Raw genomic sequence first — 15,899 nt, forward strand, 5'->3', positions numbered from 1 at the left:
TTTCCAGCGGACATTAATCGTAATTATACCCGACGCGCTAACCGTACATTATTAGACGTTCGCCAAGTGCCTGACATACAACTGCGCGCGGTGTCGAGATCCGTACATAGTATATCCGGTGTTCTCGTCTCATCAGACGCCGATCGTTGGAAAGAGCGGCCACAATCCGACACTAGAAATCCGCAGTAATCTCTCGCGATTCCCCGTAAGCTCGTTTGCAAATGCAGCAAAACACCGGACGAGAAGGACGCAATAGGAGACGGATGGTGAGATTGCGTCAATCTGGGTGAACCAAAGTGTGTTGTCAATCGTGCGAACTCGATGCGTTATCAAACGGGATCGATCTTGGGCGAGGCAAACGCACGATTGAGCACCCCTGCGTGGTTGGCAACAAATCAGCATGACAAAGAGTACGGGAAGGAGGAGGTAGTGGTGGTGCTCGAGCGAGTTCGGCTCGGTATACGCGCTGCCGGTTGAAGACTGAAGGGGTGTGTGGCCAGTGAAATCTGTCACCCGGATGTCAATCAATATTTCGTGGGGTTCGTACGCGCGTCCCCCTCGCGCCAACCTTCTGCTCAGCCTCTCTTATCCGCGCGTCCCCCCCTCGTGCATATTCTCGTCTATGTCATCTCTCTCATATGTATACGCGTCGACCGGCTAGGCGAAATTTGCAGGACCGCATGTGCGACCGCCGCCGACGTACGAACGACGAACGGACAGCAAACCCTCCCTCCAAGTGATTAATTTTCTAGTGGAAATTAATCAAGAGGAAAAAATACGTGCTGGGCGTGCGCGAACGAACAATGAAGCGATTTGATGGGAATGTAACAGCCGGTCGTAATCGTATCGTTTCTCTTCTTCCTCCCCTCTCTCCCTCCTCTCCTCACAACACATAATGTCTAAGCGAAGTACTCTGTCCATTAATAAATCATAACAGGTTCTTCCGATTGCATTGCGTTAATACGCCAGACGTACTATGGATGGCTGACATGCTTCTCTATTATCTCGTGACACTTTAATTTTCCACTAATGAGATCGATGAAAGATCACATTGTCTTTTAACTCTAGCTATTAACTTATCACGATTCATTTTTCTTTTTCGCGAATGAGATATGCCACGCACATGTGAAGAAAGAATACATACATCTGTACGTTCAAATTAATTCTATAACACTTGGCGAGTTTCTCGCGCTAAAGTATCTTCACGTCGCGTCATAGCTCATCGGTATTAAAAGTAATTGCCACCAATTCGCGATAGACATAATCGAGCGAGAGATAACCCGTTAAAGAGTGAAAAACGAAATGCGAATCGTGATTTTCCCGTGAATGCGAAGCGACCAGACGTACTTCACATTCAATTCCGCGTCGACGCCGACATGAACGACGCTCCCCATCATCATCGTCATCATCATCACCGTGTTAGCCAGACGGCTCTCGCAGTTATCTGCGCGCCACGGAATATTACGAAAATCGGGGGTGCGCGTTACTCGTGCGCGTCCCTCAAAATAGAGTTACGAAACTGTAACTACGTTTCGATGCATTAATGCGACATAGGGTCTAGGGTCGGACCCTGGAAACTTCGTCGGAATTCATAGCGGCGTGGCGCGGCCGCTCGCTGTAACGAATCGATCGCGGTTACATCGCTTTTCAGTTCGCCAGGAGGTAAAGCCGTTTACGACAGCCTGATCGCTTCGCTCGCTTGTGAATGTTACTTTACTATAATCATCGAACAAAGAGTAGAGGGTCGGAGACGTGATGGCATAGTGAAACGGATTTAAGATCGTGTTTTAATCCACTTATAATAAGAGCATAGGGTTATCTGTTGCTTCGGCAAAAAAAAATAAGACAACATTGTGATTATAAATATAATATAAAAGTAGGATACAATGGAGAAAAAAATAGTATATCGATTAATTCATCCTGCAACTGTATTTTTTAACACGAGAGATATATATTTTTCTGCAATGTATAAGAAAATGTGATGATAATAATAATGACGTGAATTATTTTAAATATTATCACTCATTTCAATTGTAGCAAAATCAGTAAAAAAAAGCGTAATCGTTTGTTGTTTCTCAACAAACAGCTTAAAACGTTTTTTGTTGATCCTCGGCATATGTCTACTTTTACTTCGTTATATTGTTTCGTGCAGAATTTAACCGGCGTTCTCGCATAAGAGGATTATCCTACAAGGTTTAGCAGCTAACTAGCGAGTGCTATGATAACACAATTTGCTTTGTGCATTCATTACACATTCTAAACTTATTGTCAAAAAAGTGTAAAAGCATTTTAATTTGTCTAAAGAGATTACATATTTTAATATTTATTCTATAATATAAAAACGATGAGACAAAAAATCTGACAGCATGGATGCGACGCGTCGCTTTCTTTAGAAATATCTTGAAGGCATCGTGGAACGCGAAAAGATGCATATTTTTCGTAGATTCTTGTTACATCAGTAACAGCAATGCGAATCACTCGCAAGTGGATCGCAAGCTATGAGTACAAAACCAAAACTGACTTCGTGACTGATCTTGAGAAACTCGAATGGCGTTCGGATTATCCGCGCTTGGTTTCTACACAGATGCATTAAATTCCTACACCGAGACGCTTGAGCTTTCGTCGCAGCAGCCCACCGACGTCGCAGAATGTCTCGCGTCGCGACTAGAACCGGTGACGGTACTTTAAGAGCGCGGAGTGCCGCACTCGACAAGCGCCTCACAAGCGTCGACCTTCGTCACTGGCGCGTATTACATTCAAGAATATTATTTTTTTTTTCACCCTTTCGCCGTTTAATGAATTTCCTCGAAAGTCGCGAGATTTATCGGGCAGAATACGGACTCATAATTTATTATTAAAAAAACATCAAAATTACGTTTGCACGATAAATAATTTTTGCTTATATCTTATCACTAATAATGTAATAATTAATACACGCAGCAAACAAGATCAGAAACGTGTACAGAAATTAATAAGTAATATTTTCACGAGACCGAAAGTCTGCGCGTAAAAAAAATCTATGCATACATATGGTACTGCGTCATTCGTCTGCTATAGTGCTCCTCGTCGTCAATGACGGTGTCGCGGAGTAAGAAAGAGGGAGGGTGCGTCGCACGAGAGTAATCCTTTCTGCTTCTCGCAGCATTTCCTCGATGCAGCAAAGCCCTCGCGGCATATATACAAGCGCAGGCTACTTTGATCGCCACTAAAACATTTTCGCTACCCTTCTTCGCTGAATATCGTCGACCCCTTGCCTCGCCGCCGCCGATAGTAGTAGCTGCTGCTATATACACCGCGATATGACGACGGCGGGCGCGGTCGCACATTGCCCGCTACCAACTAATTACAGCGCGGATCAAAGAATTCATCGACGCGACGACGCGCGCATGGAAACGACATTCGAGCAAGAGGGAACACAGCAGCCGAGGCTGCTTACGTGTTATGTAAAACCCGGGTCTATATGGACGCGTTCGTACTTTCACGCCAGAGAGAACACGTCACTATACATTTCTATTATATACGCAACGGACTGTGAGCATCCGGACTAGCCTGAGACTAAGGTTACCAAAGAGATAAATTCGTTTGTGGATACCGAGATCCATGAAATGCAATTTCATGAATTCGACACAAAGGATTTTAGCACAAACGAGTCGTGATACGACTTTGACGAACGAACGATCGCATAATGTTCTCCTGAGAATCATTATAACGTTATCTACAGTTGTTTTCACTCAGCCAGGTTTTTTTTGCCCCTCTACACTTGTATCTTATTATATTAGTATCGTGGCGTCTCTTTGACATTTGACAAGCGCATAAAAACATCGAGAACATATTTTTCCCCTTTCAAGAAGACTTCGATTCGTTTCAAGTCGTCATCGCTGTCGACCCATTTTTTCATCTTGGTTTTTTTTTCAATTTTTTTCTCCTCTAATCAAGCGTGAGTAGCATAAGTAAACGAATTCGTATGTTATGTCGATGAGAATACAAAGCCAAAAACGTTTTCCTTGTCACGAGCGGCTCCACTCGATGCTGTAACGTGATTTACATCGCAGAAACTACTGTCGCGTCTCATCAACGCGATCTCTCCCGTCGTAGCCTTTTCTTTGCAAAAAATTTGTCAGGCAAACATAACGAGCGACGGGAATGGCGAAGAGAGAGAGAGAGAAACTTAGAGTCCCGACGCATCAAAGCAAGAATGCTCCCTCTGTCGGAAAATTAGGCCGCGTGACGTCTTTGAGGATTCTTCCCCCCGTCGCCAACCCGTCAGCTATCGGCTCCGACATTACTCCGTTTCGACATTAACGAGAACATTCCGCATCGGTAAAAAACAAAATTATTTCTGCGCGCTCATCGGAGTGCGAACGAGAGTTGCGCGCATCGTCTTTGAGATCGTCGGGTTCCTCCTCTCGTGCTGGATCTTCGATGAGATCGCGAAACCAACCATCTACCATCGAGGACTGCGATACGCGCGCTCGAGTATTACGAATTCATGAAAAAGCAAGCACACTCATTAAAGGTCTCATCGTGGATTTTTTCTTCTCTTTGTCCCTGCGTACGCGAGCGAATGTACTTTATACCGCGCACTCGACCGTCATTCGTCACAAAGACTTTTCGGCCGTTGCTTCCCGTTTTGTTCCTTCATCCAGCTGTACGAAAATTAGCGTGCAAACGACGAGTAGCTGATGGAAAGGGGGAAAAAAGGAAGAGAGGAGAAGAGTGGATCGCGTGTTCGATGTGCACGCACGTGGGAGCTATCGTCAAGCAGATGAAGAGCGTGAGATCAAATTTGTAATAGGATTCAGATGAGACAGAGAAAACAGCATGCCGAGAGAGGGTGAGGAATATAAGGAAGAAGAAACAGAAAAAGGGAGCCTCTTTTGCTCTTGACCGGCCGATGTCACAAAGTATAATACGAATTAATTACCTCAGCGTTGTCAAAGCTACACTCGACTACCACTAGGGGACAATAATAAGTGGGCACTTTTGTCAACTTTTGCATACGTGGCATCGGAAGCGAATTCTCCTTTAAACCTGAGAAGACAAAAGGAAAGAAACAGTAGGAATCAAAAATCTGGAACAGGAAAAGAATAAGAGAAAGAGAGAAAGGAAAAGAACAGCGGAATGTCCTCGAGAATCCGCAAAAGATCGACAGAGACAAACTTGGAAAAGTTTCTTTTCGGCTGATTAGACCTGCAATACGAAAAATGTTGAAGAAGAAGAAGAATGAAAGAGAGAAAGAGCGAGCGCATGCATATTGTCGCCACAAAGTTTCATCACCCTCGACTTGCTCTTCTCCTCTCTTTTTCTCTCTCTTTTTAGCGTGCAATGCTGCGTGCACTAGGGAATAAATCAAAGTAGGTATCATCCAGTTACGATGACCATCGTGCTTCAAGGGAAAAAACACTGTAATTAGCCTCTTCAGCGTACCATCTGGATCCCGTTTTATCAGTCGGAGACACGTTCGACAACATTATCACTGTATCTCTCATACTCGAAGAAGAGGCATAAGAGAAGGGGAGGGTTAAGGGTGTCGGACATGGGTGCGTACATGAGGACTTGTCTCTCTCTTGTTGTTATCGGCGTCGTCGGTCGTCGTTCCTTTTCGCAACGCATTCGAAAAGGCCGACGCGGGGGACGAGAGCGAAAAACTTCAAAGCCACCGAAACGATTGTTCGGCAACGCTCGTTCTCGTGCGTGTGTGCCTCGAGAGGCAGGCGAAGGGGCGCAAGCACTCGCGAACGTGCGCGCCCACCCCTTTGATTACCTTCGAGCTACTCGTACTCTTGCTCCTTTCTTCTGGGGACTCTCTCCCTCTTTGGACAGAGAGAGAGAGAGAGAGGAGCGGAGAGAGCCGAGAAACGGTGAAAACATACGGGCGAGATGCGTACGGTTCTTCCTTGTGCGCAAACGAAGAAAAAGCATCTACACGATGAAGAAGCGTCCCGATGTGTTAAGGCGATGAGGAGGGCGTCGCGATGGAACGGAGTTCATTGATTTTACGAGCGTTCTTTTGATCTCGCCCTCAAGGCGAGGAAGAGATGGCGGTAATTATTGCATCTCAATCTCTTCGTTCGTTTTCACCGAAATGATTTTTAAAAATCTAAATTGTCATTAGCTTAGATAAAATTTTTTTTCATACGGCGTTTTATTCACGTTGACTTTTAATACCAAAAACTTGTAATTCTCAAAATTTATGTTAATTTTTCAAAAAGTATAAATAATAATTGTTTTTATGTCTGAATCTCAAAGTTCTATAAATCATAATCAAACTATGACAAGTCAAAATTATTCGTGAGTTTTTTATAATTAATTTAAGCTTTTCAAAAGTCTGACAATTGTGACTCGACAAATTAATCTATTGTGTATTATGATTGCAGGTTTTTGCAAAGAATAAACACGAACAATTAAAGCTTTCAAATAATCCAAGTTAAATAATTTGCACGCCATATGAATCTTTTCGGCTTTTGTTATCTGTCAACATGGTTTTAGTCAACTATTCGTCGATATTGTGAGAATAAGGCTAAATGTCCGTTATGAACATCATAACTCGCGTAGTATTGATTCTCAGAGGCGTCATTCAGCCATTGCGATCTGAATATTATCGTCGAGAATTACGAGAGCCATTACATCGATCGGAGTAGGATCTGACTTTTCTCGTGCTTCAAAAGATATAGATCCTCGCCGTCGAGGTATCCGACCAGTAAAGCGTGTTATATATTATTACATCACCGTCACGTCAACATAACGTCAAATATTATTATATGGATTTTAAATGTCGACAACCGTCCAATTCTGTAATATAATAGTCTGTGTATATTGCATGTGAGACACATGTAAAAATATTCGATATTACGTTGACACGATGGCGACAGTATAGTGTGTATAAAACGATAATAAGCTGTTACTCGATTGCGTTTTGTAATTAAAATTATGACTAAAATTAAATACGATTAAAATTGTTATGATTAAAATTAAAATTACCTGTAATTAAAATATGTAATTACATTCAAACGTGACCGCGAAATAATTGTCAAAGCTATAAATTCGACTTGGTCCACCATTTCTTCGTGTTTTGCCTACTCTGCTAGATCATCTAATTTACTTAATGAGACGATTTTGCTTCGATGAGAATTTTTAGTGATCTCGACTTATTTTCGAACTTGAGTCTTCTCGATTCAATGTTTTCAGTTCGGGATTTTCTGTTTTATTCCATACCCCGTAGACCCGTTCTCGATTATATGACGCGAATAACAGCTGCGCCCGAAAGTTATTAATATCTTAATTACGACAGGCTTTCGTTTTTGCGAGGATGTCTGGTCGATCGATTCTTCAAGGCAAGACAAGAGTCCGCTTGCACCATTAGCTTTAGATGCGATATACAAGATTGTCGTCTTTTTATTAGATCTTTATTAAATTCCTCTATCATATCATACAACTGGATTATTAACAATTATCATAATTATGCTTAAAAAAACTTGTAGAAGTGTTGATTCCGTTAGACAAGTGACGAAAGAGCGCGAGTAAATTTTCATCTCTGTCTCTCTCTGTCATTCTCAACATTCTCAAGTCGTTTTTCAAAAATATACGCTTCTATATCATGGTTTTTAAATTTACAACATTTGCATTCATCGTATCTCCGGTCTGCGAATCGGCAAGTCATAATTTTACATAATCGCGCCGGTTCATTGGCGCCGATGTCAACCTACAAGGACTTAATCGCGGGCGGCATATAAATTCGCGATGGACCCCTCCATTAGGTCGCGTTGCGTTGTCGCGCGATCGCGAGTGATGGTACGCACGCGCTCGCGATCGAACGCGCCGAATCGGCTGAAAAATTAGTGGCGACGAGCAGAGGAGACGCGACGTCGTCGGCGTCAAACGGGGGAAAAGAGTCACGAAAAGTGCGACGGCACACGCGGACGTGCGCAGCTGACGCGCCGATAAAAGCCGAGGGTCGCCGTGCCCGCGTACATTTGTCACGCATCCGCGAAACTGTCATCACAACCGCGTAGCACGTGGGAAGACGAAGACGCGCGCGAAAAGATCTCGCGTAAACCACGAAGATACCTTGAAAACACCGCATAAATCGCCCGTCATCATCTTCTGTGACCGCGAGATAAACCTCGCAAGATAATCGGCGCGTGCAAGTTTCATGCTCGGACGCAGACACTCCGAAGAGAAGATAGACCGACTGCTCCGACATTCTTGACTTTTTTTTTATCGCGCTTCGGACTTCGAACGGAGATAAATCTGGTCGCGTGGGCAGCTGGTTGTCCAAGTTATATGACGATTTGAAGCAGTGGCAAATGATGCGAAGGCGCCGGGAGCGCGATTTGCCGCGGAGAAGCGACTAAGACGAATCGAAGGTGACAGCCCGGGGCTTGGATCCAGTTGAGAGGAAAATCGCATCGGTGTCACTCGGACCGTGATATCGACGACATCGTGGAAGACATCACTGACTGCGACAAACGCGACGAAACGAGGATCGAGAAATCGAAAGAGAGAGAGAGAGAAGAGAAAACGAATAAAAGAGGTCATCCGTACGATTGCTCGACGCATCAACACGCATGACTCAGTGAACTGATGAATAGTGAGCGAAGTAATCGTTGCGTGATAATAACTGGAGACTACATCGATACGTTATCAGTGGACAGAAAGTTCGTCTAGAAAAGAAAATATTGTTCGAGAATCAAGGATCCGGCCGCCAACGTTGTTTAATCTAATCAGCATCGAATGTCAGGTGAGAATCCGCGATAACGAGATGTAGAACCGGCAGTGTATGTGTATTTTACTGTTACATCGCGTTATCGCGAATTAATCAGTTGCCACGCGATCGAATTATCTCACCGGATGATTCGCAACGATTAGATGCGCCTCGGTCGTTGCCTCGAAACGAAACTGTCTCGTAAGGAAGACAAATGTCTTCCACAGCAATTAAGAACAGGAAGATAGATATTCATCTTGACGAAATTCTCCTTTTCTTTTTTTTGACATAAAAGAGAGATTTCCGTGTCTTATTGTCGACTTGACATCGCAGACCGGAAAAAAAATCGAGCAGAATACGAATGACGATTTTATTCGCGTGCATATATCAGCAATAAATATACATTATAGGAGAAAATGTAGTGTGTCGTAATATACAAATGCAAATCACGGCGATAACCCATCCATATCTAATTGTCGTTAATTAAAATGATTAATGAAAAAAACCCGTTAACACGCATGCAGATAACAATCAGATTCAATCAGATTAGCGAAATTTCAATCTAGATGTTACGCACCTTCGTAGATGTTCACGGTTTATTTAAAGTCCAACGTCGCATGCAAATCATGAATATTTATGAATAATAGCACAAGCATTGCCTGCACTAATCATTCTTACTAATCGCATGAAATCACAGTGATAAGAAGTATCTCAATCTTTCAGTCTATATCCTCATTGCGCACGTCACGAGCTATCTAAAATCTTGCCGGTTTACCGTTCTGTAATTCGATATAATTTATTAGTACCACTAGAATAATCCACTTTTACCCTGCTCTTATCAGCAACAGAGAGTCGCAGTATTTTTTGCCACAAGTACTTGGCGCGAATAAATTCGCGCTCTTGTTATAATACGAAAATGAAACCGCAATCCTCCCTGTCGTATACTTCTTAAATCCGATCGTATCGAGATCGAGGAAACGCGCGTGCTTCCGGGCACGAAATAAGTTTCGCGAATTTTTCGCTCGCAGCGGAATTTCGCGTCACGGAAGAGATGAAAGTCACGCTAGAAGGAAAGGAAAAAGACCGAGCCGACTTGGCCAGGGCGTTCCTCGAATTACCGGGCGGAATTAGCCGCGGCGGCGGTACATCACAATTAATTCGTAATTAAATCCTTCGGACGGAGGGAGGGAACCGGTGGTTCCTCCCTTTCGTGTGTACGTCTCGCGTGGGCGGTCGAAAGGGTGCTTCGAAAGTGTGCTTCAGCGAGCGAACGCGACGATATGGGGAAGAGAGAGAGAGGGGTCGCGTATCGCCCGCGCCGGTGTGACAGCAGGAAATAAAGGGCAGGCCGTGCATTAGTGTCGACGGTCAAAGGGTCGCTCGAATATCGACCGAGACGGTGTTAAATTGCCATTTGTCGGTCGGGGAATGCCCTCGCTTGCACTCGCAAGCGCCGACTGTCGTCCGATATATTGTCGTCCACCTTCTATGCGCTTTGCCTTTCTCACAGTGAAAATAATACTTGCAAGAACACAGACACACTTACAAATCATCAGATATTTTATGCGTTTCGACTCATTTTTTCATTTACATATCTGCCCGAGATTCGCGACTTTCACCGCACGAATAATTGCGACGAAATATTGGAGTAAGAATTAAATAAATCGTGACACTCCTTCTATAACGAGGTTTCTCAATTGTTTCTTCTCTCTTTCATTTTATGCATTTCGAATAATACGGAATAGTATTTAGAATTTCGAGGGAGAAAGAAGAAAGAGAGATACGGTATGTGTAAAACGTACGAAACAGTCAGATCTATTTTATTATTTGTCAGATAAATCTGTGTGTGATTCTGACACATGATGCTTTCTCTGTGCCTTGGCTTTGAATTTGTTTTATATTTTAAACTTTTATATAAAAATATATTTAAAATATATACAATCGATTTATATTTTTAAAATACTAATCTTAAGAATAATTCTTATCAATCATATATACATTATATCAATCACACAAATATGAATTAAACTTAAATAATATTATGTAAAAATAACCTGAGTTTTTACGAATTTCTTTGCATTCTTTCAATTCTATTTTGGTCTTACTTTTAAAATTGCCCTTTAATTATCACAGTTTATAAATTAATAAATTATTTGTATTTATTAGCATCTTTAAGAATCTGATTATAACATTCGGTTATAATATCTAATTCGTAAATTATTATTGATCTAATAGTTTGAAAAAGATTAAAAAAGAAGCTTTATTTTTCACAGACTTAAGTGTTCTAAAAATAAAATCTGTAGATTAAAAAACTCCTTCTTAAACTGTTATTAATAATAGTTTATGAGTTAAATATTATAACCGGAGTCGGATATGAATTTTCAAATGTCAATGAATAGCTATTTATATAAACGACTTATTGACTAATAAACTGTAATGATAATTAAATGACAATCTTTTTTTTTAAATTTTATCAGAATAGAATTGGAGAAGTGCAAAAATAAAATTCGGGAAAAAATTTCTTCTTAGAGAACTTTCTCACAAATATAGTAGCTCTCAGATTGTTTACCATAGAATCGTGTTTGACGCGGCCGAAGATTACTTTCGCCATCCTGATCGCGTTTCCGATCGAGTTCCCGGGCAGCACGGAAAACTCGATACGAATTACCGCTTCGGGGTATAATATCGGCCATTCGAGCCGAGTTGCATCCCCTCCGACGCCAAGTGGAAATCCCGTCTGATCCTTTTTCCCGGTTTCGCGTGCGTCACGTTCATCCTCCCTTCACTCCACATCGCGTGGCTTTTATTGCGCTCTTATTATTAAGACGATACGAAGTGTCAATAAAGAGCATTGACGAGAAGCGTGAATCTACGAATAATCCTGAAACAATTTCCACAATTAAACCACCATCGTTCGCGCCAATTATTGATGAATACTTTTCGATATTTAGAACGAATATATATGATATATATATATATAGAATGATATATATAGATATATATGATATATAGATGAATATATCTTTTCCAGTATTGATTATTTCATTCAATATAAATATTGCTAAAATATTTTATTCCAACGCCAATTCTTCATTCAATTCTCCAATCTGGGATTTCTATCTGATTAATTTTTTTGGTTATCTTAATCTCGGGATATAAATTCGGAAAATTAGAGTAATAAATTTCAACAATAAATTAACACTTAATTATATTATATATCGTCATGTATTAACAAGGTCAATCATCTTTTTTGTTACAATATATATATAAAAATTATTTTAGAATTAATGTCTATAAAAAATTATTACAATTCCCTTGTAGAATTTTTTACAATGTTTTATTAGATATCTCATTTTTAATCAAATGTCTAATTTATGAATGCTATGTAAATTATAAATATGGAAGGCTGAAAATTTATATTTTTCTCCTTTCCAAAAGCCCGATTCTTTTTATTTTCGACAGTAGTATAATGTAGCTTCAAAGCGCTGTAACAGACAGATAACGTGAGCGGCACACAAAATATAAGCAAAACGCGAATTCCCACGTTTCTCGTTTAACACATACACTCCCATAAAGTGTTTATCAGACATGACTACATATACAGATGCAAGATTCACCTTCGTCTCCTGAATCCCGCTATTCTCATTCACCTCATGAACAAATTTTAAGCCAAGTCCTAACTGAGAAACTGGATAAAAACAAGTTTAAGCCGCACAATACTACTTTGAGAAAAAACGTCCAAAATTTTTAAAATCCCTCTAATTTTAACAGAAGAAAAAATATATTTTGTGCGCAGATTTATATCATTGTATTTACAGGATTAATTTTCTTTTCTAAAGATACTTATTTATGAATTGTTATTGCCTCCTCCCCCTTAAATGGATTCTTATATACAAAATTCTTACAAAATATATATCATCCGTGACAAAAGATGCAATTCTCAAAATAAGCTAAATAGGAAGTAATGTTTTTACAAAATCCCGCCTGGCGCAATATCAATAAATTGATCAGCTGATCAGCTGTCATCTGTCAGCTGACATTATTGTTGCAGTCAGCTTCTCGATTCGTCTGATCGCGGATGTATAATCAGTAATACAGTTTTATTCTACGTTGCGACTGTGCGAAAGTCTGTCGAGACAGAACGAGGAAGACATAGTCGCGTTACCGGTAGCGCCATTAGTACTATGTCAAAGGGGTAAACCGGTCACGCACACGCGCCCGCTTAGGAGTGCGCGCATAATAAATTCACTCGCGGGTGACTCGCGGGAGCATACTCGTTAAAAAATGCACTCCCGCGTTTATTATACATATTGCATACACGTGTGCGCATCTGAGGGAGTGCAGCGCGCCGCGACGCTTTTGTCGCGTCGACATCGCTCGACTACCGCGGCAAACCGACGCCGGAATTTCGGTAGCGCGCACGGAAATGCTCTGAGAAATCATCGCCACCGAGTTCACGTATTTTCATGCAAATTCGCACCGTCGCGACCCCCACGGTCTTTCTTCTCTCTCTCTCTCCTCTTCCTTCGACATGCCACCGTTCATTCGCCTTCATGTTCTTAACTCGCGTCGCGTCGTCCTCCCTGCGCCATCGTCGTCACATCTTTTGTCTCTTTGCTGGTCCGCGTAAAACGGTCCCTAGAATTAGTATTCGACGCCGCGTCTCCGCGGCCTTTTTTCGTATGCCTCGGGGCAGCTCCAAAGCCAACGAAACACGCGGAGGCAACCGAATTTTTTCTACGACTTTTCCCGCTTTTTTGACGCCGAGACGAGTGATGCACTCATTGCACGGCCGCTGGGTATGTACCTTGAACCGGACGTACCTCGAATGCGAATTGCCGTTTACCACAATCACGGTTCAAATACCGAGAGTACCGCCTTACTCGACGAATTCCTCGTACGTGTAGATGCGAGTTAAAAAAAAATTACGTAATTATACACTGCAGTAAGCAAGTAAATTAATGCAAATTAATATATTAAAATATGGATAGATAAAATGTTTTATCATATTGATATTAGCGACTTTTCTACAGCGACAATAAGATAAATGTTTTTTTCTTAAATTTGTTAATATCGCATATGTAAATCTACGAGTTAATAATTCTGAGAAAGTAAATTCCGTTAGCATCAGACTCTAGAAAGGTTTGAGTAGCTAAGTTTCTCACTTATCAAAATTATTGCTGGCCCTTTTTATCTTCGTTCGTTTTTCAATCCTAAGTGTAAAAATACTACTCAACTTGGACTCTTGAAATCCGAAGATCCGGTTATCTATCTAGATGCTCTGTCTTTCTTTCTCTGCTTTTTGGCAGACGATCGTCGAAATATCATCATGTTTCGTCGCGCTCGAGGAAGAGCGACGACGGACGGATCTCCATCGAAAAGAGGCTTTCAAATAGGCGAGATTAGGCCGCGTCGAAAGTAGGTAAATCCTTGTCAAAACAGAATTCCAGCGCGCGGCCTGAAAAGCAGGTCTTATCGTTTCATGTCTTTAAGCATGCCAGATTAGTTTTATGCATTGACAGGTATGTCGCGCTCGTTCGAACGACACGAATCCGAACGATCGTGATGCATATTGATTAGGCTCCAATCGTCCGTCCGTTAAATCGCATCGGACAAAGATAGTTTGATTTTTCGTTAAATAAACTAATGCACACATGTTGCAACATCTAATTTATATGATAAATTTATTATGATAAATAGTGATTTCCATACAAGTGTACAAATATAATTATATATACATGAATATAATTAATAATATCAATGTAGAGTTTATCACATGTTTTTAAACACAGAATACATCTAATAAAAACAAAAAATTTTAATTATATATTAGAAAATATAAATCTATTTTTTTAAGAGCTTTGACCGTTTGAAATTTATATCTTTCCTCATCGCAAACTAAATTGATTCTCATACATTTATTATTATTTTTATTAATTATTTCTCTACATTATATTTCTTTAGCCTTAATTTTTCGTTATCATTTAGCATTTTGCATTTCCAATCACATGCTTTCACGAAAATATTTTATGCAAAGATATTCCATATCCCTGTCAGCATTACCGTTGCATTACCGTTTGACGTTATTCCTCGGAGTTCGTGACTCGAAATCACTTTGTTTCCTCCCCGCTTCATCTCTCATCGATCCTGCAATTATCTTGCAGCGCTTCTGTTTGCTAAACGGACGATAGGTATCTCGTATCTGAGCTTAAATTGCCATTATTTATACGCGCGGCACGCGTCTCATTGTCTCGTTGCTCACCGGATAGGTCGTCTACTGTGCAGCAATAAAGTAATGAAACATCCGCGCGCGCTTCCGCAACATTGCTTCGTACAAGATAATCGCAATGTTCCGATGTCCGATTGCGAATTCCAGCATTGAGTTACGATGAGAGTATACCAATAAAATTTGCCATTATAAAAAAAATATTATATAAAGCAGAATTAAAAGATCTAAAATAATACTTATGTCAATTATCAATTCGAAATTTGTTGAAAAAAAGGCAGTAAATATAATATAAGGTTTTAATCCTGCATTATTATAAGCATTATAAGTAATAAAAAAACTTGTGTATTTTATTCATTTTTCTTGCTAGTAAAAAAATTTTGCGAGAGATTCCATTTCTATGATATTTTCTGATCGATCTTATATTTCATTTTATTTTTTTCTGCGCCATTTTAAATGAAACTAGCACACCGCACCTAAAGCAGTTTCGTGCCAGCGATTTATCAATGAGGAATATACAAGCATGCCGAAGCAGCGCATAAAGCGCGCTCGATGAAGAAGTAGATCGTGAAGGAGGAAGAAGCAAACGAGAGATGCGGGAAAGGCAGCGGCCTGCGCGGGGAGGATCGCGGAAAGAGATGGGAGAGAACGAGGAAAAGGGGTGCAAAAGGTAGCGACAGGGAGCGCCCGTAACTAACGCACCGTGAAATCCACTGGGCACGCGCCATTTCACTTAGCCCATGGCGGCTTCTTTTCCATGCAACCGCGAACGTTATGCCGTTCTTCCTCCCTCTTTGCCGCGTCGCTGGTTTTCCGTTCTCGTCTCGTCGTCCTCGCTTGACGGTCATCGATTCTCGAAAGTCAGGAACACGCGAATTCAGAGCCGTTTCGCGGAAATTCGCCGCGTAAAGCGTATAGAAAAAAAAAGAAACAACGTCTCTGTATATCTTATCTACGCGTCTGTTCGTC

At 41.2% G+C, this 15,899-nt stretch overlaps 1 protein-coding gene across 4 annotated transcripts in view; it reads left to right on the forward strand.

Moving 5' to 3' along the window:
* Positions 1 to 15,899, forward strand: part of Fz2 (frizzled 2) — a 97,797-nt gene that overhangs the window by 34,379 nt on the left and 47,519 nt on the right. Inside the window, exon 1 of one of the 4 annotated variants that reach the window (XM_083048821.1) lies at positions 7,927 to 8,740. The exons of the other annotated variants lie outside the window; for them this stretch is intronic. Coding sequence (XP_082904947.1) covers positions 8,734 to 8,740 — 7 coding nt within the window. The 5' untranslated portion in view covers positions 7,927 to 8,733. Of the gene's footprint in view, positions 1 to 7,926; positions 8,741 to 15,899 lie in introns of those variants that run through there. 4 annotated transcript variants of the gene reach the window in all.

This window comes from Prenolepis imparis, unplaced genomic scaffold, assembly GCF_030444845.1.
Source record: "Prenolepis imparis isolate NDT839.2.m4 unplaced genomic scaffold, iyPreImpa1.0 SCAF_10, whole genome shotgun sequence".
NCBI lineage: Eukaryota > Metazoa > Arthropoda > Insecta > Hymenoptera > Formicidae > Prenolepis > Prenolepis imparis.